The sequence below is a fragment of the Pimephales promelas genome, chromosome 23 (assembly GCF_988280905.1).
Source record: "Pimephales promelas chromosome 23, fPimPro1.hap1.1, whole genome shotgun sequence".
Lineage (NCBI taxonomy): Eukaryota > Metazoa > Chordata > Actinopteri > Cypriniformes > Leuciscidae > Pimephales > Pimephales promelas.
Genome location: NC_142791.1, coordinates 27276002 through 27303026, shown reverse-complemented (window position 1 = coordinate 27303026; position 27025 = coordinate 27276002). Strand labels below are relative to the sequence as shown.

General features: G+C 37.4%; 1 protein-coding gene across 6 annotated transcripts in view; it reads left to right on the top strand.

Annotated features, from left to right (window-relative positions):
• The window catches only part of LOC120483083 (3',5'-cyclic-AMP phosphodiesterase 4D), a 280021-nt gene that overhangs the window by 188335 nt on the left and 64661 nt on the right, over nt 1-27025 (top strand). Inside the window, exon 1 of one of the 6 annotated variants that reach the window (XM_039677957.2) lies at nt 5666-6805. The exons of the other annotated variants lie outside the window; for them this stretch is intronic. Within the exon in view, the coding sequence (XP_039533891.1) occupies nt 6720-6805 (86 nt within the window). The 5' untranslated portion in view covers nt 5666-6719. Of the gene's footprint in view, nt 1-5665; nt 6806-27025 lie in introns of those variants that run through there. 6 annotated transcript variants of the gene reach the window in all.

The following is a 27025-nucleotide window of genomic DNA, read 5'->3' as shown; positions in this document are numbered from 1 at the left end:
GACGATAAAAAATATATATATATTTTTTTTAAATATTACAAATAGTAATAGTAATACAACTGTCATTAAGTGTCATTCACTCAATTATGACATTTTTAATTCAAATATTACATTGTTTGAGATGTCTTTGTTATGACCCCTTGACATAAACCAATACATCATAACCTGTCAGTGTCTTTGTCATGACAACTTGACATTACCAAGACAACACAACCTGTCATAAACACGACATAGCAGATTAATTATCAAACTTAAGAAACCCGTTAGCTTTATGGGTTAACATTACATTAAACTGTCAGGTGGTTGTCATAATGGTCAATGTCAAAACCAACCACAAGACAGTTTACCTTGAAATGCAATGTAAGTTGCTTTGGATAAAATACATAAATATATGTAAATATGTATATATGTATTATGTATTCTGCCAAATACATAAATGTAAATGGATCATGTGACACTGGAGTAATGATGCTGAAAATTCAGCTTTGATCACAGGGATAAATTACATTTTAACATCTACACTCTAAAAAATGCTGGGTTGTTTTAACCCAATTTTGGGTCAAATATGGACAAACTCAAACATTGGGTTAAAAATGTAATTCAAAAATGTAACCCAATTGCTGGGTTTGTCCTTTTTTGACCCAAAATTGGGTTAAAACAACCCAGCATTTTTTAGAGTGTATTCACATAGAAAACAGTTCAATTAAACTGTAATAATATTTCACAATATTGTTGTTTCATTGTATTTTTGATCCATTTTTTTTTTAAATTCTACCGACCCCAAACTTTTAAAGGGTAGTGTATGAAAGCTGCAGGTCGCTCCCTCCGAGAGGAAATGTGAGTAGTTTAGCTGATGGGTGTGTGTGTGTGTGTGTGCTTGTGTTATCAGCTCGTGTTCCTGCAGGCAGAGGCCCGACTGAGGGCGGCAGATTGTAGACGTACTACAGTAGGAGATAGAGCCATGAGGGCCTTCGAGAGGAAATATGCTCATCTTTATCTTCAGTCCTTCAGCCCAGGGGGATTGTTCTCAGGGCCCTGAGGAAGGATAGGAGACGTGGATAATGTCTATTACAAGTTTCACCAGAGGACACATGCAGTTAAAAACGCACATTTCAGCAATTCGTCAAGTATTTCCTGTGCACTTAGACAAATATTTAGCCAAATTAGGCATGCACTGAAATAGAAATTAGACAAGTCTTGATTTATTTAAGCAGATTGGTTTGTTCAGAAAACTTTTTTTGTTCAAATAGTTGTTTTTTATTTAGTTTTGCTGTATAATCTGATTATATAAATTATTAGTTCCCTTAAATAGTTTTAAAGAGGAACTAAATGCCCTTTTTCAGTCTTGATGTTGTTTTTTTTGTCTCATATTCTCCATTGTTGCGGCTCCTCTCTTCCCAGTCTGTCAGTAACGCTCTGTTTACTTCCTGTCTCTCCTTCTGAAAGCACACTGTGCTCTGATTGGCCGTCTGAATCAGTGTGTTGTGATTGGTCGAGTGTGTTTGGGAAATGTCCCGCCCGTTTCCATAACCACCAGTTTAACACACTACTAACTAACTCAACCAGGCCCCGCCCCTTTATTCTGCATATTAATTATTATAATGAGGAATATTGTGAGGTGTTCGATGATTTTTGTTAGTTTTTATAATAGCTTGACTGTAGTTTAATGACTTCAAGCTACAGTTAAGTACAGTACAAGATAAGTTTGATAAGCAGGTATTAGCCTGTGGCTCTGTTCCTGAGGATGAGTTTTCATGAGAGATGAAGGAAAGCTTCTCTAAGACGGGGTCACAGCGGCTCTCCGGGCGCTTCTGTGCCGTTTGCATGTTCACATTGATCTGAAGTGACTGTGGGCATCAGGCTCTCGCTTGACTGCAGAAAACACAAAGTGACATTTATGCCCAGCGCTGAGCTACACAGAGGTTTTAATAAGTAAATACTGAGCCTCTGCTGTGTGTAATATAAGGCCACACTGAAGTGAACAGAGCTTATGTAACAAATCTCAGCTGAAGTGAATATTTGCGAAGAGAGATGTTGATGACTAAATTGGTGCTCAAACAAAACTGTCATGTTGTATCCATCTATCCATCCATCCATTTTGGGGTTTCACCTTTTCATCTGTTTTTGATAGGTACAGCATGAAGAGGCCATGGTCCTGAGTGTGTTTTTATCAGTGGCCTTTTTTCTGATGAACTTAGAGCTGCACGAATAATTGTTAAAAGATCGCAATCAGCCAAGCGATCTTATTCCTCGTCTATTAAAACAAAATTATACCAGGACATTCAGGTCAGTGTTTGCACGGCCACTGATCCATAGTTTTTATGTATAGGTATTCACAAACAGTCTTTTCAACAACACAGTATTAATATTGCTGTAACAAATATTCAGATGATCACAGAAGTACTGCCATACAAGTTTATAGTTCTTATAAACACTATAAAATAGAGAAAATCATCTTTTGAAAGTTACTTCAAATAATGATTTTATCGAGTTCATCATTACACCAGTAGGTGGCGACAAGTGACTGTTAAAAATGTTTTTGTCAGTGAATCATTCATTCAAGAAATTCACTCGCAAATGCTGATTCATCCAGTAATGAAACAAGTGATGTATTTATGATTGAGTTATTGAATCATCCACTCTTTCAAATTTTAAATCGTAATATTTGTTATGTAATCGATTTTGTTATGTCGACAATTTTGTAAGATAATCGTTTTGTTGATATTTGTAAAATCATAATTCTCAATTTATAAAGAATCATGCAGCTCTAATGTCAAAGTCTAGGGCTGCAACAAACGATTATTCTGATAATCGATTAATCTAATGATTATTAGAGCGATTAATCGACTACTCGTCGATTATTTCACAAACTACTCAGTGAGTTTGGAACGATTATTCAGCTTTTTGAATTAGTTAAAACATTGAGTTATACATATTCTTACAAATATATAAAAAAAGAAAATCAGTTCAGGTTTTGAAATAGTTGTTTTAATGAACTTTGAGCCAACTAAACAGGTCATTCTCTTTAAGTTTTTGGTCCAACTCAGATTACACACAAATGCTCTCTAAACATTGTTTAATAGGACCTCTGCTTTGACATTCACTTAGAGCTGAAACAGAAAAATATTTTAAAAAATTTACTTAAGGAAACAAATAATGGTAAAATATTAATCTGCAAACCATTATTCTACGTATAAAATTACAATATTTTTTTTTTGATGAAAATCGAGCTGACAGAGACTTTCTCATTCGCCTTTTAATTTACAGAATGAAAAAGAAAAAGTAACTGCCATGATATTCTTCCTAACATCTCCTTTTGTACGTCTTCATGATTATGGAACAAAATACAGGCGAGTGATAAGACTATAATACCTAATAATGTTTTAATAATAAAAACAGCCCTGACTCCTAAGCTCAATCAAGCTTTATTCTATGCAAAATAAATCATCACATTACAGTAATTATATTATTATTGATAATAGTATTACTATTATTAATAGTATTGCATTCTCTAATAAAGAGATTTACCACTACATAGTATGTCATTTCCTCTGTAAGTGCTCCAACATGCATGTTGTGCTCCCGATAAAAGCAAGTTCGACTTGCATGTATTGCACACGAATGCATTCTTGTTTTGAAGTTTTGTGAAACTTTCCCAAACCTTGCTAGTTGGGATTCGTTTGCAGTTTTTTTTTTCTTTTACCAAAAGCATTTGTAAGGGCTGCATTACACTAGCGCTACAGCACCGTAGCGGTCAAATCACGATATTCCAAGCCCTTACATTAGGTCACGTGAGATCAAACGACTACTCGAAAACAACGATATCATTGTCTACTAATCGTTTTCAACTCAGTTTTTTGCACCTGATAGTGTCCAGCTTTGAGGTCGATTCAGATTTGCATTTGTACTCAACACACATGAACAAACCAAGACATAAATCATGTTAGTGGCATGTGGCATTGAAAACACTCTCTCATTAACTATTTTGTGATGACATCTCGATCATGATCAGTGTTGGGAGTAACGCATTACAAAAGTAATACATTACAGTAACATATTACTTTTAGCTGTAACGCAGTAGTGTAAGGCATTACTAATCAATTTTCAGTAATATTCGTTACTCGTTACTCGTCAGTAATATTTTACTCGTTGTTCAGTGAGGCTTGTTTTACAGTTGTATTACAGTGTATTGTCTGCTTTTACTTCTTAAAGGCAACAGACTATGTGAAAGTTTTAAAGCAGTCTTTTATCGCCAGTTCAAAGCGGTCGCGTCTGTAACATTGTTTTTTCCTCATAAACGAACACGAAAACTAAAATAAAATGAATATTTTAAGTTCTATGGAGACTGGAGAGCCAACCCTTCCTCATCCGATTTGCGCAGTGTAATTACAAAAAATATATTTTACCTCCTATTTTTTTTGTCACGCATGAATGTGTGTCTTTTCCCTAATAATAAAAATAAAACATAGACTGATATTTGTCTAATGTCTGGAGTCCTTTAAGGAAATAGCCTATATACGTTTCAATACATGAATTTTCGGAGAATTTTTATTTGTCATGTCCATAATGCTGGACTTCCCCAATTTTAAATAATTTATTAACTAGTTTTGTGGTGTAGGTCTACGTATTTTATAATGTTAACTTCAAATAATACTAATAGCCTAATTTAAAGATAAGGCAGCATTGGATCTGGACGGTTAGGAGAATAACGCTGGAGTTGGAAGAGGTGTGTCGCGATTCTGTAGGTTCGTGGATGTGGCGAATCGCGATTTCGGTTTCATATTGCTTATATCGTTACAGCCCAAAAGTTAAGTTCTACTTAGTTATTTTGGTGAAAGTAACTCAAAAGTAATACATGAGTAATGTAACGCATTACAATTCTGGGACAGTAATATTGTAAGGTAATGAATTACTTTTAAATACCAGTAACAAGTAATACCTAATGTATTACAGTTTGGAAGTAACTTGCACAACACTGATCATGATTGACATTTTTGATTTATGTCCACGCTGTGTTAGGACCTGCATAAAAACATCAGTCAGATTTAGAGGTGAGACTGAGTTATGTCACAGGGAAGGATCTGTCTGGATTTTTCCCCCTGGTTTTTAAAAAAGGGAATGTAGTCCGACAAGATGCGTAATTCTTTGAGACAGGCATCACTGCAAAGTTGTCTGCTCGCAATTTTCTCTTTGTCCTAAAATGGCATCAGCCAGACACGTTGGGGAACCCTGAGGCTCATGAGCGACGACACAGTGCTCGAGTTTACTCTTTAGAGTTTGAATATTTTTATTTTTTTACATTTGATCTTGGCCGATTCCTCTGAGATTTCTGGCTTTGATATATCAAACCTGAGATGATTATCATTCAATAGGAGAAACGAGAAAAACCAAAAGCAGGATTTCCATTGTTGGGAAACTCTCGAGATATAAAAGATTTTTCTTTCCCATGAGGCATTTCTAATTCAAACATGGTGTTTTGTTCTCGTACCTTATAGCCCAAGCAGCCCAGCTAGTTTAGAGCAAGTTTTGTAGGACTGTATTGTCTCAGGGTATATCTTAACTCTTATTGTGTGTTGCCTTATCATTGTCATTGCTCCTGACCTTTGAGATATTATCATCGGCTTTAATTCCGCGCTGCAGAAACAGGCTCTTCCAGCTGTCAGGCGTGTGCTTTATTTAGCGCTGAGCGTCGTCGGCTGGTCAGAGTTTCCCTTGTAGGGCCCCTTGACGCTCACACACAGACAGCGAGTCACAGTCTTTCCCAAACACACACACACACACACACACCCTGTACAGCCCAGAGCCGGCGCTGCAGCAGAGCGACAGAGAGCGAGAAGAACCGGGAAACTGAGTGAGGGAGACGGAGAGAGAAAGCTCGCGTGATTGACGAGAGGTTTAGCACGTTCTGCTTTCACTGTTTTAATTTGCTTCTCTCGGCACCTTGTCAACGCCTGCCAAATCTGACGTCTGAGACGGGAACACACAGGAATGCGGACAACCTGAGGTGACACTCGGTGTGTTTTCTCTTCTCCATCTCATCCTCCACGGCTACTCCACCCATTCCTTCAGCAAACACCGCTGAATTAATCACAGCTCAGAGGATCAATAGAGGTGTTTGACAGACTCTTTTTTGGGGCGAACCAACATTTCCAGGGGACAATAAAGCCCATCGGAACGAATCGGACCCGTCATCCGTCTCCCCATGGCATCTGGGCTGTTTGCACCAGGAATATTTCGGAGAAGGGACGGCATGCACCTCCGGGCTTCAATGGGGAAGCATCTCCGATGGCCAAATGAAGCATTTTCCTCAAACAGTTATTAATGTGGAGGCTTCACGATGAGGATGTACCACAGTGAGTTTCAAATCCCATACAGACGGCAGCGGAAAGACCCTCGTTCTGCTCTTTGTTTGTTATTTTTGCTCTACTACTATGGAACAACCACTTAACCATCCAGACTGTTTTTCTGTGTAATATGCTTGCCGTTTCGTTGCCTTAATTTTGATTTACGCACACTGTCGACGTTTAGAAATGAATGGAGCGTCTTCTCAGGACTCTTCTATGGAATAGCACACAGTGAGAAGATCAGGTGGATTTATTTCTCGTTTTTGAGTTTCAGTGGAGACACGTAAGGGTGCATAATGGCTATCCCGAGGCCGGCATAAGAGTTATTTATTTCTGAGAGCGAGAGGAGCCAACCCGAACCACACCTTCGCTTAAATGAAGACTGGCCGCAGTAACACAGGAAGGGAGAAAAAAATGATGCACGTCAACAATTTCCCGTTCCGAAGGCATTCCTGGATATGGTGAGTGGGGAAAATGGTTTGCAGAAGGAAACTGAACTGTTGTGGCCAACAATGATGTCCGGCATCTAAATATTACTCAGAATACAGTTTGTAAGCATATTGCATAGTTGTGCTTGGAGTCGATTATTTTATTTATGATTATAATACAATGAAGCATGACAAATTGTGCCAGTTTTGCCATAGAAATTAATTATGAACACTATAACTTATAAATTATAACTGATTATGATGAAGGCATAGTAAAATAAAGTTTGCCTTTTTTTGAGTTTGTCAGATAAATACCTTAATCTTAGTTTAGTTATGGTCTTACGTCATATTTAAAGACACTCTCAAATATTCTCCTCATATTTTTACGATTTAATCGATCTTGTATAGGGTCATTATCAACACATACTGCATCCCCTCCGGACATCACTTTTGGCCACTACTGTATGTGTATTTGTGTAATTGGTAGGTACACACCAAAACATTGAGGTTCCACATACAGTATTTGCCTGTAGATTTGTCTTAATCTTTAGCTAAATATCACTGTGTGTCAGTGTAGTAAGAGCAAAGCTGCTGATGGTCAGCCATGTGGTTTCATTCAACAAAAACAAATTACATTTATAAGACTATACTGGCCGTTATCTTATGGTTTTAAGTGCCATAAAGCGAGTCGACGCTGCTGTGTGTATCTCTCAAATATTGTTTCCCCTCTTTTGTGAACTGATTTTTATTTTGCTATTGGAGGCAAATGACAATATTTTTATAGGCTATGTGTTGTAGTGTTTGTTGTTCACCTCTATAGAAGTTTCCCCAAATATGATGATGTTCATTCTTGCCTGTTAAAGGTCACTCTCCACTTGTTAAGGTCCAAACCTACTCATTTCCATTGAGATTAGCATCCAAACAGCCGTTTATGAGCACTCTTTGTTCATATCACAAGCCAGTATTTTAACGGTTCTCCATCCAATGAATCCCCTTCTGTTAGGATCATGTTTTTTTGGTGGCATTACAGCACACTGTGAGTGTATATTAGCTTTTGTCACTCAGGAAATTAGGCTTCAAAAACGTCATGTGACTGTTTATTTTTCCCTCGCCACATTGGGTTTTTTCCCACGATATGTGTGCAACCACAGGCTTTTTTTAGTGAGCGCAGGCCTCATGGGTTCACCAGCCCGTCAACACCCGAGTACGAACAGCGGGGTCTGATGTCATCGCCCGAAAAACAAAACAGAGCAAAAACAGTGGCACTTCAGCTATAATGACTTGCTTGTCTCTAGGGCTCTATAATGGCATGGCTCTGACATGCTGCTTTACGATGGTGATAAATGAGCGTAAGTGTGGCTCATCAACAGGGATTCAGTTCAACGGAGGTCCGTGTGTGTCTACTTTCATGTAGGAGTGTCACACTTTAGTTTAAGTCACAACTTAAACAGAGGCATCATAAAAGCAGACGGATGACATTAAACAAACCTTTAACGTTGGTTTAGTTCATGTACCAACAATGCTTCCTAAATATTTGGAAGGAAAGCAATCATTTGCATTTTTCTTTGCTATGATCAAATTACATAAGTTGCGAAAGCGCCGTACAATTCCTTTCCCACCCTAAAGCAAGACAGTATTGTTCTGTGAGAACTGAAAGCATTCGACCTCTGCTTTGTGCACGTGTGGGTGTGTGCTTTAAACCGTCACACTTTTGCCTAGTTTTTCACTTCCACCTACACCATGCCTGTTATTTCAGAAGAGATCAATGGTCCAGTGATCTGCCATATGCTGTTCAGCTGGTGTTCCTGCGTTCAGAAACGACAGGGTTGAGTTCAGATCATATTAAGATTGTGTTTCATAGCCTTAAGACAGATCTCTCATCTCAGTCGTCTTCCCTAAGGCACCGCAGAACACTTCAGTGTCTATTTCCATGTGAAAACCAAACATTTCAGTGCAGTTCTGTGTTAGTACAGATTAGTAATACATCAGTTCATGCATTTGTCAGGTCAAGACATGTCAAAGCTCCCTGCTTTGAGAACAACACAGTCTTTCTTTTTTGAACGAACTTAAAATCCTTACATTCACCGCTTCATTTGAAATTTTTTGTGATAGAAATGGACTTATAATGTTGTTTTAAGCAATGAGGAGCAAACATTAATGTACGTCACAAGCAGAACACGCAGCGATAGTGCAAACATACATCCCAATTACAGAAACTGAACAATGACAAGCTTCATTTGCTTCTGTTTGCAAAACAGACAAGTCAGTTTGAACTAGTTTTCCTTGAATCACTAATAGAGGGAATGCATTGACGTCACTTTCCCGCCAGAACAACCCCCCTCAGCCCAGCCCGTTCTCATCCTTTAGCGTCATATGTGACGCTATATGACAAAACGCACATGGCACCCTTTATCGTTAATATAACACGTGAACCCAAGGGGTCATAAACCCTTTAGTGTAATATGACACTACCCTACCCTACCCATCACAGCGCGTGTTATATTAACGATAACGGGTGCCATGTGCGTAGTATTTGGCCGTTTTGTCATATAGTGTCACATATGACGCTTAAGGATGAGAATGCGTTCCTCAGCCGGATTGAGTGGCAAAAGATCTGCTGCGTGACTGGATTTAATAGGGGAAACTGCAAAAATGTGACTAAAACGAACAATTTGATCAATTTAAACTAAATGTTGGACTCAATATAGTGTTCCTTACAACTCACTAAAGATCCAGTGATCTATGGATATTGACATGCAGCCAGGAATCGTGTTGCCTGATGTTTATGTTTGCCTGATTTCGACACCGGGGAAATAAAAGCAAAATAGACCTAAACATAAAGCAAATATGCCTGTGAATGCTTTATATAAATACAATATAGGTCGGTCTAAATCCGGATGATCACTTATATCAGTGTTATATATAGCCTATATATCATCATATCGTTCAGCCATAAAACTTTATAGTTTTTTTTTTTTTTTGGTCAGTGTTTATTAAAAAAACATCCAATAATGCAGAATATGCAATAATAAATATTGAATTGATGAGTTGTTAATATATATAACAATATCAAATATATGTGTATGGTTTCACAGCTAAATTCAGCATATTGACTGATTTGTTGTCAAATCTAGTTGTACAGTCAATCGCAAAGCTTTTTCCCACTTTATATGTGTTGTGTTTGTTTTTCGGGGCATTCACGCTGAACACATATACAGCCGCTCAGTCTTTTTGCCACTCGCTGTGAGGAACTGCAGGCACTCCGGCCGACGATGACGTCACGCGCATACCTCTATAGAAGTTGTGAGTTCAAAGTAAGAAAGTCAATATTATATTATTATTTTATATTATATTATATTATATTATATTTTTGTATAGTATAGCACAGTATATTGCAGGTTACATCATTATGATGTCAAGTTGTGAGACTTTTTAAGTGAGTCATTGAATCATTATGTAGCGATTTGTTCTAAAACACTGATTCACTCGGGCAGAAAACAAATCATTGTCTTTGTGTGAGGAATTTAATCATTCATTCAACTGATTAATTTTAAATCACTGATTCATTCAATGATGAAGCACATATGCAAGTAACTGGAAATATTGTTTCTAACATGCAAGTTACTCAATATTAAAACATTAAACAATTATTTAAAATATATAACTGTTATACAAAAGTACTATCACCATCACACAATTATTTTAGAATAATATTTTATTTTATTTTATTTTTATGGTTATTTTGGTCAAACTTTACTTTAGGTCCAATTCTCACTATTAACAACGACTTTTGCCTCAATAAACTGCGTATTAGTAGTTAGTATGGTGGTAGATGTTAGGTTTAGGTATTAAGGGATGTAGAATATGGTCATGCATTACATGCATAAGTACTAATAAACAGCCAATATCCTGGTAACATGCATGATACTAAGCAACTAGTTCATAGTGAGAATTGCACCCTAAACTAAAGTGTTACAGTGATTACTAAGAGGCTAGACTCCAAAATATCATAATAACATGAAATTTTATATGCATCAAGTGACTAGTGTTTTGTAGAGGGAGGAATTTTAATGGATGAGCACACTGAAAAAAAAAAAAACAATGAAAGAATTTTAAAAATGTTATCACTGCCGTGTGATTTCTTTTGGAAACACACACACACACAGCCAAATACACACATTCCATGTTTGCGTTTAACTCTTTTTCAACTGGTCCCCTGTTTCTCTGTGGAGGGATTTCATGGATGATGAAAAGCTCGTTTTTTTTCTCTCGAGCACTTTTCAGGAAATATTGAGGCAGTTATATGCCATCAGATTGAATTGTGGGTGTTAGGGTTTAAAGTCACTGAAATGATCTACTCAGTTGAGCTGTGAACAGTTTAAAAAGGACAGGGCTCGTCCGTGTGCCACGTAAGCTTGTTTGAATGACCTTTGCATATGCTTTTATGCCGTCACTAATTGGGAAAATCAATTACTGCAAAAAAGCAACGCAGCAAAATAATGAAGGAAGGATTAACCAGCACTGAGCTTAGAGTGCGTTTGAGAGACGCTCAGTGAAGGACTTACAGTTTTATGACACTCTCTACCCTCTAACTTAAGTCTAGAAATATTATGCAATGCATTTGCGAATGCTTGGCCAGTGCATTGAAATGGTCCACGTGCTTAGCTTGCGTTCTTCTGTTACTGTTGCGCGTTTCAGTCCGGTAAAATGTGAAAAACTTTATTACTATGCAATGCATTCTGTAAAACTGTAAAATTCCTCTGTTCATCTGTTTAGGAAACACTCACTGAGCGACATGCCACCCATTATTTGCATCTGCACTATTGTTTTAGCATTATAATGGTTCATTTCACATTGTGATATTTACTGCATGCTGTCCGCCAAAGCTCCCTGGAGCGTAGATAACAAATAACACAAAACACACACACCAGAGACTGCTATACAAACACACACTCTCTCTCTCTGTGCCTTTAAACGTCATTGCATGCAAAAAACAGGGAACCTAAAGAGATAAAAGTCACTACTTCAGCGGTTTAGAAGCCGGAAACACACCACTTAAAAAGAGCCTGGATGACACTAGGCCTTATATCTAAACCATCGCCCAAGAATAGACTAGTCCTCAATTAGATAAAGAAATGAAATGAGGGAAGAAATGAAACCGAACACCTTGTAATCACCTTGTAAATTTGCGCACAAGATGGAATATCACACATCTCACAAGTTATTTCGACAATGCAACCAAATTCAAGGTTATTGTGTCTAGACGTGTGTTCCTCACAGTCGGACTATATTGGGTCTAAAATGATGCCTATTGCATGCTGGGAGGCCGTTATTTAATATTTCTCAAAGTACAGACGATGAATCAGCTTGCAATACTGGGTCCAGCATCAAACTGCTTTGATGACTTTAATAAAGCAGAGAACATATGGGACATCTTTGTATGTTTATGCACTTTTCAAGTGACGTATTTGATGTGTTAGTCGAGGATAAGACGTAGTAACCGTGCTATAAAAAGACACGAGTGTGGGTTGTGACGTCTGGAGATCTTCCCAGGTTTACGCCTGAGACAGGGCATCCCTGGGACGTCCCGTATATACCCACACCCACGGCTCAGTGACATCACAGAGGTACGGTTTGATGGGATTAGCATTAGTGTTATGCACTTCCAACAGCAAAATGACTAAACCCATTACATCAGCCAGTGCTAATACTGCAGACGCGAACGCTAGCCGCTCCTCATGTCCACTGTGCTGTGAATAATGTACGGATTAGAAGGAAAGACCCTCCGAAGATTTCCTGCCAGAGCTGTTTTGAGTTTGACGATGCAAATGAAGGTGACCGGAGGCTGGAGGAATTCTCTGGAGAGATTAGCAGGAGCTCTGCATGCTCTGAAACATTAGTTTAGAGCTTAGTTTAGACAATTAACTGTAAAAGTCATTGCATTTATTCCTACAGAATTCTGATCCCATCTACCATTTATTCAGTTTATTTATATAAAACATATATATATATATATTTATACAGGACAGGTGAAACTTCAAAAATTTTAATATCATGCAAAAGTTAATTTATTTCAGTAATTCAACTTAAAAGATGAAACTAATATGTTATATAGACTCATTACATGCAAAGTGAGATATTTCAAGCCTTTATTTGTTATAATTTTGATGGTTATGGTTTACAGCTTATGAAAACCCCAAATTCAAAATTAGAATATTTAGAAAAGGTTTTCAAAATTGTAAGCCATAATCATCAAAATTATAACAAATAACGGCTGGAAATATCTCACTTTGTATGTAATGAGTTTTTATAATATATTAGTTTCACCTTTTAAGTTGAATTACTGAAATAAATGAGACTTGAGACACGATATTCAAATTTTTTGAGCTTCACCTGTATGTGTGTGTATATATTATACCTTTAATTAATTGTCTCAATCAAATGCACAAAACATTCAGCCTGATCTCATTTTTGAACAATTCATTCATTTGCATGATCACACTGAACATAATTCTTTTCACAATGCAATAGAAAGACATGTTTGCATTGCATCGTTTTGCACTACTTGTTTCTTTTTATCTCATCAAATACAGCTAATATTGTAACCTAAAAAGGTTATTTTAGATTTGCAATATAACTGTATAAAAAAGTGCAAAAAAATTATATATAAATAATAATAGGAAAATAACCTCTTTATAACTTAAAGTCCAGGAACAATTTTGTTAAATAGACGGCATTTCAGTTTTGACTGCGGCTGGTCATCCAGAATAATAAACTCGATCATTTTGTCGGTTATATTTATCGCTCGTTGGCTGTCTTTTGTTAACTTTTCTCTTCATGTGAATGAAGCTTCCAGAGATTGTTGATCCTTCTCTGCCCATGGTGTTCTGCGGGGTGACGCGTCTTCAAATGCTTTATTAATTGTTGAAGCTGCTAATCTTGTGCCACCCCTCGAAATTGCAGTTTTACTGGCTGGTCGATCCAGTCTTAAATACTGCCAAACAGCGGACATACTGCTATCGCGCGCTTTCTTCTTCACTGCTCTAAACAGCCACTGTTTAGAGCAGCGAATCTCCGATTTGTAGCGTTAAGCAAAGCTAGCGTGTATAACTAGTTATTGTTTAAAGCTACACTGTGTAACTCTTTTAGTTTATTCTTAGCTAAAAACACTTAGTTCAAAAATATATGTGCTCATTAATGTATATTTACTTCGTTTAAGTAATAAAGTATTCTCGTGAGTGTATAATATGCCATTGAAAATACATACGGGTAAGGGGATCTAATGTCGGTCGCCATGTTGCCCCTTCATCTTTAGCCAAAAGAGGGACATACCCGTTAATTCAAGCTTACGTTTGAGTTAACACTCATGGACGAGGTCGAACTGAAAGCCATGTTAATCTTGGACTACATTGGCCACCATAGGAGTTAAAACGAAATCAGAATTGAGGGGAACAGAAACTAATATTTACTGGATGGTCATATACCTTTTCACCTCTAGATGGGGTTAAAAATCACACAGTGTAGCTTTAAGAAAAGGGTATCGGATCGGTACATGGGTAGAAGTACTCGCCGATACCGATGCCAGAATTTTCATTGGTTTCAGCGGCATTTCCGATACTAGTATCAGAATCGGAACAACTCTAAGCTCTGTTTATACTTGTGGTTCATGATTACACTTAAAGCGGTGAACTAAAGGAACAGCGGTGCAGTATGGGTGAATAGTTAGTGGAGTAACGTAAGCTGTAAAAAAAGAAATACAATTAGTTTACGCCTTTTTGAGTAACGAGGTGATTAAGTTTTTCTAATGAACATCTGTTTGATGTTAGAAGGGTCTGACGGGGTGCTCGATCACCTGTAGCGTTGCAAACACTCTTCTCTTGATTAAACCCTGCATTCACACCGACGCTTTTTTGGCCTATCGTATTTCCCTTGAGATTTGAGGATCTTGTTTCTTGATTGCTATAGAGGACATGCACAAGCTTTCAGGCCCTCGGGGAACTCGGCGATAGTTTCCAGCTGGGAATGTTGTTTTAAGAAACATGTTTCCAGATGTAAACAAATCACTGGAAATGTTGGAGGTAGTCGCGTGGAGGTATAGTTTGTAATGTTTTACAGCACCAATAACGTATGCATGATATGCATACTTTTAATGAGCAGCATATGCAGTTATGTAAATTTGGTTCAGCAGGTGTTGTTGCGCATGACTGCGTGTGTTAGAAACGTGTTTACTGCACTGTTATCTGTGACGCAGTTGAGGGTATTTAAGGGGATGAGGTGGATTAACCTTCTTTTGTTCTCGTTTAGTCCTCCATCCAGTCACAGGCGTTCTTCTCTCCAGAACATGTCCTCTCATTTGGACTTTAAAGAATGTTTTTCTTTTAAATACCCTCCGTCTGTCTTTGTTTCAAGTTTCACATTATTTATTTTGTCCCCGAAATAGCTGGTGCCTGACGTTAAGCTCAGTTTCTCATTGTCTGTATATGGAAATGCTTTCAGCTAATGGTAATGCCAACCAGCAAACGTTTTTAAAGAAGTCCTATTCTGCTTTCTTCAATGTGTAGTAGGCTTGCCGCGATAGACGGTGTTGACGGTGTTACCGGTTTTAAGCCCCATCACCGGTGACATCACTTTTTCCACCGTGACACCGCGATGTCTTGACTTTTTTTTTTAAAGTATTCGTTTTTGCTAAAATATTTATTTGAATTGATTAAAAATAATAATTTTCAATTATTTAGTTCTGAAGAGAGCATTATAATTAAAAATGAACTGCGCAACGCGTGCCGTCACGTCACAGATCAGCAAGCATCAGGATTCCATTTAGCACGTGTGGAGACGAGAACGAGTCAAATTACAGAAAAGCAAGATAATGGCGGAAGATTTGGTGTCAAAACGCAATGCAAAAGCGCCTGTTTGGCAATATTTTGGCCAATATATATTAATGTTAATAAATGCCAATTTATAGTGTTTTACTTTTTTTTAGAGTGCTGTCATTTATGTAGGCTAAGGTCCTTTTTAAAGTTTTTATTTTATATTCGTCTCTTTTTATTTGGTTTTATCTTAATTAAACTTTGTTTAATTTATTTAGGCCTATTTTGTTTTTTTATTCGTTAATAAACGTTTTATTTTTTTTGGGCCCACAGTTTGCCGATTTTCACTTTTTTCAGCCTATGCATGGGGTTATTTTTATTCGTTCGTTATGCTAATAAAAGTTCTGTCTATATTTTATTCGTTTATTATTCTAATAAAAGTGCTGTCTAAATAAAAGTTTATTGTCAGCGAGTTTTTTTTTTTGTTTGTTTGTTTTTTTGTCCATTCCAGCAATTGACGCTGAATTGCAATTGACGCTTATTTCGAAAGTGAAAGTATGTCATTTATGTAGGCTAAGGTCCGTTTTGAAGTTTTTATTTTATATTCGTCTCTTTTTAATTGGTTTTATCTCATTTAAACTTTGTGTAATTTATTTAGGCCTATTTTATTTTCTTATTCGTTAATAAACGTTTTATGGTTCTTATTTGTTTGGGCCCACATTTTGCCGATTTTCACTTTTTTCAGCCTATGCATGGGGTTATTTTTATTCGTTCGTTATGCTAATAAAAGTCTATAAATAAAAGTTTTATTATCAGCGAGTTGTTTTTTTTTGTCCATTCAAGCAATTGACGCTTATTTCGAAAGTGAAAGTATAACGCGCACGCATTTAAAAGCTATTTAACCCCCCCGCCCTGCCCTCCACGGTGACACCGGGATTACCGGTGTTGTCACACGTCGATTAACTGGTGGGAAATTTTCCTCACCGCGGCAACCCTAATGTGTAGTGCTGCTGTTTGAGCACGAAAAACATCTGTAAAGTTCTTCTCTATGTCAGTGTCAGTGTTTCTGAACTCCTGAAACGCCTCCATTGTAGTCTTGAGTTTCTCCCGGGAACGAACACGTCACAATATTCCTATTTAAATAATTTATATGCAGAATAAAGGGGCGGGGCCTGGTTGAGTTAGTAGTGTCTTGAAGCTGGCGGTTATGGGCGGGACATTTCCCAAACACACTCGAAGCCCTCGACCAATCACAACACACTGATCCAGCCGACCAATCAGAGCACAGTGTGCTTTTCAGAAGGAGGGGCTTCATAGAGACAGGAACTAAACAGAGCGTTACTGACAGACTGGGAAGAGAGGACCCGCAACAATGGAGAATAACGTGTAAAATAATAAACCTAATCTAGTAAAAAATCAATAGCATAAAGGTCCTCTTTAGTCGAAACAGGGTTATTAATAACCAGCTCCGATCGCAGTCGAAAAGGGCCCGTGGCGCTAAATTGTACCTGACAGAAATTTGCCGCGTGGGACCTTCAGTGAGCCGATCTGAGCTGTGCCAAACGGGTCTGAGAGATGCGCCGGCACACAGAGAGCCAGAGCTCGGTCTCCTGTGGAGAGATCATTAAAGCAGAGAGACGAGGAGACTGAAGCTGGCAGATCTCTCATCGCAGGTGATCGCACACATGGCACTCACCAATTAAACCTCTTATTACAGGACGCTTCCCAGACGAGTGGCGTCTGTCTTCACCGCAGAGCATCTTGGGTAAATGGAAAGGCAAAACGACAGCCTTTGATGGCAAATAAGGCTTAGCAGACATCAGAGAAAATGAAGGAGTGATATAAAGCCTGCTGTATCATATTTCAGATGGCTTTGTAAATGATCGACATGATTAAAACTTTGCTGAAAAACCTGCTGTCGTCTGATTAATAGTTTAGACTCTTTTCTCAAGTAAAAAGCCTTTTAGTGTAATTGTACAAACGTTCACCTCTTTTTGCTGTGAATCTGCACTGATTTTTATCAAGTAAACATAAAAGGATCACTCCACCTCTGGAAAGATGATTATTTAAAATGGGTAATTGATGTAGAAGAAATGTGATTTTTTTTTTTTTTTTTTTTTTTAATTTGGAGCTTTCTAGACTGAGAAAAGCCAGAAAATGTATTTTTGGCTTATGTGGATGAAAGACAACAACTCCCAAAATGCACTTGCTTCGCTGCCCAAGGAGGCCACGCCTACCGGTAACCGCGCAGTATTTAAACAACAAGTCTAGGCTACTAGTGAGTCTCCGTGATGAGTCTGCCCGAAAATGTGTTTCGAGATCACCCAAAATGTCCGGGATTGGGCTTTTGCGTTCTACAGTCGCCATTCATTATGTTGCCTGTGGCGAGCGGGACGAGTGAGGGCCGCGGGAGAACAGCGCGAGGCCGGTGGCGTGATTACCGATGAGCGACAGCTGTGAGACGCACTGGTCTCGTTTCTCTCATGGAGGAGCGGGGATTTTCTTAGCAATGTTAAAACGCACATCAACCGTTCACTTGTTTAGTGTTCATTTAAACACTACATTCAGATTCCCATAAAACTACAAAACTACATAATAACCACACTCAGACGCCCGAGTGTTTTTGATCTAGGCTCAAAACTAGGGTACAAAATAGCCTATTACTTATTCATTTTGATGTTTTTGAATGCAAAAACCAAGCGAACGTCATAAGTTGACCTCAGACAACTACGTATATAATAAAATTTAAAAAGCCAGTTCATGACCCCTTTAAAAAATATATGTTGCCTAAAGGTTTAACAAAATGTCCCATTTAAAAACAAAATCTATAATTTCATACGTCAGGCTTTACAAGGTTAAACTCTTCAGATGTGACGTTAGAAATCTGTTGCTAATTATAGCTCAGATGTTCAAACTGGTTTTTCAGCATTCATAGTCTGTGACTGAGAATCTGATAAAGCAAAGCCCTTTCTGAGATCCTAAAGCAGGGGTGTAACGATGCCCTCATGTCACGATTCGATACATATCACGATAATGAACTCACGAGACCATATTAGTGCCATACTTCAAGACATTTGGGAAAAGGTTATCAAAATATGAACTGAAAACTTGAGTTTTTTCCTTCTGGTGAACTATACACAATACATTTGGTTGCATTTTTGTGTTGTGATAAATTGTTACACCCCTTTTTAAAAAATTTAACATATTGTTATTGAAAAACATGGAATATATAACAAGAACATTCCAAAAAAACAAAACATTTTATATTTTAACTATCTTCCCTTATGCCCATATATTTTCAAATACATAAGCGCATCATATATACACATATCAATCAGTGGAGTGAGAGGTATCTATTATTGCCTGTATGGATTTTTGGTTATTATCCAGAAAATGTATAAAAACACCCCATATTTAATGGTAATCTTTTAGTTTGCCCTTTATACTGTAGGTTATTCTTTCCAATGCAATACAGATCGTTTAACCAATGATCAATGTATGGACCTTCTATGTTCTTCCAGTAAAATGCTACCGAACGTCTTGCAAGAACTAGACAAATATCAATCATTTTAGTGTGATAACTACAGGAATGAAATCCAAAGCACATATTTCAGGGGTCATTGGAATTGGTTTTGAAATAATTAAAGAAATGACTAAGTATCTTTTTAAAACAGTTTTGAGCTTCTGCCTCCATCAGAAAATATCATGATGGCTGCAGAAAATGAAAGGCTGACTCGTTTATTAAGTTAAAAGCATGTATCATGTAACTTGTGATCATAGTAGATGGTCTTCTTGTGTTACAGTATCTGCTGGTGGCCGTAACTGTAGCCGTTTGACCAAACCACCATATACATGCTGTCTTTCGTATCAGGCTGTTCGTCTGTTGGGTTTAGATGGGATTGAGCTGAAACACAGGCTAGTTAACTTAATCTAAGCAAAACATTCCAGCAGTGCTTCCCAAACAATCCCGGGTCAACAGTCCCGAGGCTTTCACTGCTTCCACAGGACACGCTGATCTTTCAATATGTCCAATTCCCAAAGACTTTGCTTCTGTTGATACATCTGGATTTACTTTAGTTTTGTATCTTCTGTTTTTGAGCCTAAGGCTCGAGCATCAGCAGGCTTTAATAACACACCAGTCTGTGTGTGTAATGCAGAATAACACAAGAGAGTCATCAGTTAACTTACGTGTGTATTGTTCACAGAGCCCGACCGATAAAGGATTTTGAAGGCCGATACCGATACAAATATTTTTTGGTTTTAAAATCCCATATATATCGGCCGATATTTTTTTATTTCAGAAACGTGCAAGAAAACATTAAAGTCGGCATGAAATCAAATTTGACAAATCTTCTTTTTATATGTAAAATTGTAGTGTTTATCATAAATGATTTATCCGTGCACTTCATTATTTTTTTAAAATTCATGTACCCTTGAAATCTTTAATCAAATACATTACCCTTCCCTCTCCCTTTGAAATGACCTCTCTTTCTTTTTTGATCACTTGGAATGGCAAAAGGGTGCGGCCAGAAACGATGAAGGTGCGGCTTTCGGTGCACCACCTCTCAGAGAATCGCATTCAAATTGTTTGCAACGCCCAACATCCAACGATCCAATCAATTCCCGAAGGATGAAATCAAGCCCTGCCCTACATTTTTTCTAATTTCAGAAGCCGTTTCACTTGGATATACGTCACGACAAGGAAAAAATGACAATCTCAACTTCCGTTTCACGCCGACTTTAACAGATTTCCCTAACATAGTTATTTGTAGTTATTTATGAGTTTTAACTAAAATCATATGATAAAGCATTTTAAAAAGAAACTTGTTTCTTTTATTGTCACAACAGAACAGAGGAACACCAAAATATATTAAAGTTCTGATAAATAAAATAAAAATTAGTAATTTAAAATAATAATTAAAAAACCAAAGAGTGCTTGGGTTGAGTTTGTTTACAACAAAGAATGGCCGCCGCTGGAGAACTTAGATGTGTAGATTCAGCCATTGCGTCTGTTCCAGAAGATGTAGACAGCGCATTCATTTTATCTATCTATCTATCTATCTATCTATCTATCTATCTATCTATCTATCTATCTATCTATCTATCTATCTATCTATCTATCTGTCTGTCTGTCTGTCTGTCTGTCTGTCTGTCTGTCTGTCTGTCTGTCTGTCTGTCTGTCTGTCTGTCTGTCTATCTATCTATCTATCTATCTATCTATCTATCTATCTATCTATCTAATCATTTTAGTTTGCCTATCCATTCATCTATTTGTCTGTCATTCTATTGTTCTTTTTTAACCTTTTTTCAAAACTTTCAATGCCCATGTCAGCAAACATTCAAAGTTTGTCATGACAATTTTTTTTCTAGTTTAAAAATGACGGTCATATAAATTGCTTTGAACATCAATTTATTTTAATTCTACTTCCTTATTTTGAAATGCAAATGGCAATTCTGCATCCTGTTCGTTACCTTTGTAGTCCATGTTTGTAGTCCATGTTTATAGTTCAGGTTTGTAGTCCATGTTTATAGTCCATGTTTGTAGTCCAAGTTTATAGTCCATGTTTTAGTCCCAGTTTGTAGTTCATGTTTATAGTTCATGTTTGTAGTCCATGTTTGAGGTCCTTGTTTGTAGTCCATGTTTATAGTTCATGTTTGTAGTCCATGTTTGTAGTCCATGTTTATAGTTCATGTTTGTAGTCCATGTTTGAGGTCCTTGTTTGTAGTCCATGTTTATAGATCAGGTTTGTAGTCCATGTTTGTAGTCCATGTTTGTCAGATGTTTATGTTTTGTAAGCTCCAGTCATCTTAGATGTGGTAAGACACCGCATCGGGCCACAGGTGGAGGAGTGGATCTGTGTAAAGCCTGGGCTAAATGAGAGGTGGCAGGAGATGTGATTGTGTGTCTCTGAGCTTCCACTGTAGACACTGAATTACACCAATCAAACAGAGTCTTGCTCCTCCAGCCCTCGTCTGGTTTCCCTGCTTATATTTCTCCAGAAATGCTCTGTCGTCTCTAGTTCAGCATCTGTGTCTCGGAGGCCGGTTCCAGCTGATTCATCCCATTAATGCTCTTTTCTGGAACAAGATTTGTATTATTTTTGTTGATATCTCGTCCAAGTGTTTATTTCCATCTGAGTCTCCTGGACTACAAGAAAAAATCATTGTACGTTAAATTTGCTGGCATATCGTATCTGTTAAAGGTGCATTGTGTAATATTTAGGAGGATCTGTTGACAGAAATGCAATGTCATATACATAACTGTTTTCAGTGGTGTATGAAGACCTTACTTAATTAACCATTGTGTGTTTATTAGCTTAGAATGAGGCAGTTCTCTTGTAAGGTCTCCTTACATCGACATGTTTCTACGGTGGCCCTAAACAGACAAACGCGTTTCGTCACTACGTTGTTTTTCACGATAAGAAGCTGCTAAAGTCAGTGAATAAAACACTGTGACACAATGATAACAAAAATATTCGCAATAAAATATTGTTTTACTGAATAATAAAGTAAACCTAACTTCTTAATTTATCTTTGTAAAGAAACCTCATTTCTTACCTAGCTACTGTTATTGTCTCAGACGACGACACTTACGGCCGGCCACCGTAACTTCTGTTGGGTGCAGTTCGCAACCTCACCACTAGATGCTGCTAAAAATCACACACTGCACCTTTAAGTTGCAAAAGCAAGGGATGCGCATACGGTAACTACATCCCAGCTAACCAAAGTATGTTGATAAGAACGTTTTACTAATTTCCTATTAAGTTATAAAAAAGTTATTTCCGAATGTTCTCTGAAAGTAGAAGTTTTGAAAAAAAATAAGTTTTCTTGGTTATTTGAATGTTAAGGCAACATTCCATTTTATCATTCTTCAAACACAGTTAGATTAGAATGTTCTCTGAACATTCCGAAACAAGAAGTTACATTAAAAAAAGTTAAACTAAAACATTTCAGAAAAAAATAAAATAATTTATATATTGATCTAATGCTTTGAGAACATTATTAAAGACCAGATAACTTTGAGCAAACATTCTATTAATCTATTAGAAATCTATTAATGTCTAACATATCTTGTTACATATGTTACAGTAAGAAACTCTTGTCATAACTTGCCAGAACGTTCCGTTAACTTAGAAAAGCTTTAAAGGGGATTTTGCAGATGCAACCTCACTAAAAGGTTTAAGCGTGCTGAAAGTCTAACACACTAATGCACTTCTCTAATAACAGCAAAGCTCATCCCTTTAAAAGCCCACCACTAATAATTGCCAAACTAGTCGGTCATCTTGACCCGTTCCCGAGGCTGTGTGACCTGACTGATCTAATACTAGTGCTATTATCATTCTTGCTTATGTTCAGAGTTTGGCAAACATCATTTATAGATTTGTTTTGTGGAGATCAGATATGAGAGTGTCGCCCTCTAGTGGTGTTAAAAGGGAACACAGTGTGCTGTTCACTCTGCAGGATTAGACAAGGAACACTTCATTAGAATGTTTTGCATCTAATCACAGGAGAATTTCTCTCTCTGGGATGTGATTGGTTCAGCCGGCCAGCAGGGTGGGCCAATCACAACCTGATGTTCATCAATTAGCAAGCGGCAACTGTTCAGTTAGCTTGTTTGCATGATGCGCACATTAGCAGCACTGCACCTGTAGAAGGTTTCGTCTGCCCCTCGGGACTATGGTTACAGTGCTGATGAAAAATGCAGAGTTTAGACTCGCTGTTTACACACTGATAAATTGCCACGCCACCTGATCTACATAATGCTGAGCTTTCTGTGCATGTGCACGCGAACACTGCTAAACACTGCGGGAGGACCTGCTCAGACAGCTCAATAAAACACATGTTATTTTTATTTGATTAGATTTTTTGGTTAAGTGAAATATAACAATTTATTTCAATTGTGTTACATTTAATTTAATTGATCTGTTTAGTTATTTTTACATTTATTAACTGAGCAGATGCTTTTATCTAAAGCATGCATTTAGACCAAATATTATTGTTATTATTATTATTATTAAAATGTTTTTTTTTCCTCTCCATATTTAATTTGATTCATGTTTTTTTTTTGGCAGATGTGTTTATGCAAAGTTGCAACAGCTATTATTATTATTACATTTTTCAAAATATTGTTTAATTGTATAATTACATAATACTAATACATTATTATATTACTAAATACTTTTTTCATCAGTTTGCATCAGATTGCCTTCCCTTCATAGAATGGTTTAAATCCCCATAAATATAATACAATTTTAATCCTGAATTCATATTTAATGTTGCTGTATATTCAGTGGTCATATATTCTGCCCGGTTACCTGACCAGGGACGACCCAATAGCAGCCCGCCGCTCAATGAATCATCAGTTTCAACCTCAAACTCCTTTGAGAGCAGATGGGATCAATGAAGCCAGATCTTCTTCCCTGAATTAGTCATAGTTTTCTGTTTTGTAGAGAAATGAATAGTCAGAGGAAGAGGCTTTATGATTCCCACAAACATCTGCTGCTCTGCTGTTTTCATCACCAGCGCTGAACACACGCTCATACATCAACACAATGAATTCACCTGTCCACTTACACACACGGCTCCTCTAGTGTGTGTTGAGTGCGGATAGTGACTCCAGGAGGAAGAGGCCAGTTTTACACGCATGCCGCGTACAGTAGAGTTAGCTTATGTTTCATTACCGTATATTCATATGCTAGTATCTAGAAAGCAGGCTGACCAATAAACACTGTAGTATTTCATATTTGCCCCATCTCTCTCTCTCTCTCTCTCTCTCTCTCTCTCTCTCTCTCTCTCTCTCTCGCTCTCTCGCTCTCTCTGTATATATGTAAAGTATACAGTACTGTATATACAGCACCCTACGAATTTTTTTTAAAGAAAGTAACTTTTATTCAGTATGCATAAAACACATTAATAATGTTAATATATATATATATATATATATATATATAATTTTTATATGTGTTTTATATATATGTGAATTTTGTGAACCGTTACACCCCTAATATATAATATACATCAGTAACATCAGTAACATCAGAACATCAGTAACGAGAGATTTTCTGGTCCCATTGACTTCCAAAGTAGGATACTATGGAAGTCAATGGGACCAGAAACTGTCTGGTTACTGATATTTTTCTAAATATCAGAAAATCGGCTGAATGGATTTGAAAACGGTAAAACCCAACTGTTTAACTCTGGGGGAGTGGTAAAATCAGCCTATTTCCAAAAAATGGAGTCTCCCTTTAATATTTTTTTAGTGGTGGTGCTTTAATTCGATTTCAGTACTACATGAAACCGCTATATGATGTCAAATATAATGTATAATAATGAAATTTGTCCTGATAATGCCAAATGTCTGATGTTAGCAGTAAAAAGTGTCCTACATTATTTTAAATATATCTAGTCAGTGAAAGAGTGTAGTTATATTCGTCTAAAATAAGTATGTTCAGCTTCAGAATCATGAATATTGTTATTCTGGTGTCTCTATTGTCCTGTGCTTTGGGTTTCAGCACCAAGTCCAAGTCTATTCATTTACACACACAAAATGTAGCATTTTAGTCAACAGTTCATTTTTTGTTAACCTTTTATGAAATGTCTTGGTGTATCGCAATGATATCGTATCGTGAGTTCGGAATCGTTACACCCCTACAATTTTTATTTTGTAATTTTTTTTAATTTTATTTTGCACTTCTCCTGCTGGCAGATTAATTAGCCTTGAAATGGCCAATCTACACAGATAATCTCAAAATGACCAAATATGATCCAGTGCTCAGTCCTGGTCCATATATTGGTCTGTCACTACGCAACAGTGCCACAGTAACAGGTGTGTGTGTGTGTGAGGTTTCCAAGAACCAGTCAATAAACATCACGTCTCATAAGTTTGATCAGATGTTGGCAGCTCCAGTGGTGAACTGGCAGGTCTCTGGACGGCGGGTTGAATGTTCGGCTAGGGGTTCAGTGAGGTGTCTGAATATGACTATGAATGCTCAGTGTCACATTGCCTCGCGCTGTGTTCATAAAGAGAGGACGTGGAAAGAGATGAGCTGATGTTAACGATGAGTTTACCCGCTCGCACCGACCTCCACTCGCTCGAGCTGTTCGCCAATCCTCTCTGCATGTCCTCCAGCGGCTCGCCGTTCGCCACCAACAAACCCATCGACATTAAAGCCCGGAGACGATGGTAACGCTCCCCGGTTTCAATCTGTTTATGATGTTTTATTTAGATGAACAGACTTTTTTAACGTTTTGTGTTCATGTCGGGTTGCTTTACCTCCTATGGCTGTTTGGTATGGTGTGTAAACAGTTCCTCATCCGTTTGTTTGTTCCTAAAGTGATTGAATGAAGAGGCTGCTAATGTGTTTACTGTATATATCACTTAATCACATTGACCTTAAAGAGAGACACTCCATCAGATTCACAAAAGCCTGCTGAGAATCATGCTATTATTAGTGGTATTTGCTAGTCAACTGGTGTCGCTGATATCTATTCAGGGGGACTAAAACAATTTAAGCAGATTTAAGATATTCACATTTATTTGACTCAGAATGCTTTAAAATATTTGTGCATTTTGTGCATTATGTACCAATAAGGCTGATGATTGCCCACTGCTTTTAATCGGCTGAGTTAGGCTAGAGTAAGGTTCAATCTGTCAACTTTAGTAAATGCATTGGGTTCTATATAGATCCCCATTGACACTTTTTTCTATTAGTCCGAACTGTAAATTGAACTTTAGCGCATAACTCAACCCACAAAGCAATGGTCACCGACCTCATGCTGGTCGAGATCCCTGACCTAGGCCTTCATTAAAGGCAAGATCTACCTATAGATTGATCATGGCCCATTCACATTGGCAAATCGGCCATTTTCGATTCCAGCTGCCATTTTTATTATTTTTTTTCTTTGTTTAAGCAAATTTATTTTGTTGTTAATTTTCTCTATAACAGTCTAGTGTTGTCACGATACCAAAATTATTGTTTCTATACCGATACCAAGTCAAGAATTGCGATTTCGATACTTTTCCTGACAAGGCGTTTCACATGCACCTCCTTTACGTAGGTCTGTGCTCTATGAAGCAGCAATATCCAGGTTTTTCACCATAACTGAATAGCTTCGGAGTTATTGCAATGGTTATATGACTTGTATATGATTGCAATGGTTATTTTCGGGTTGAATGTTGGGCGTCTCGTATAAAAAATATCACTGACAAACATGCACACACTATGATTATAATCATATAGCCAATAGATCATTTTAACTGATGTTTTGTATGCTTTATTTTAGCAGCTTGCAAATTATTTATGCTATGTATGAAAGTTGGGGGGGGATAGCAGAGCATTCATTTATTTCACTATTAAATACGAGATCTAGCGCTAAAATCTGTTGTTTTTTAAATAAATCAGTTGCATGGATACAGTGTCTTTTGCGGCTCGCGTAGTCGCGCACC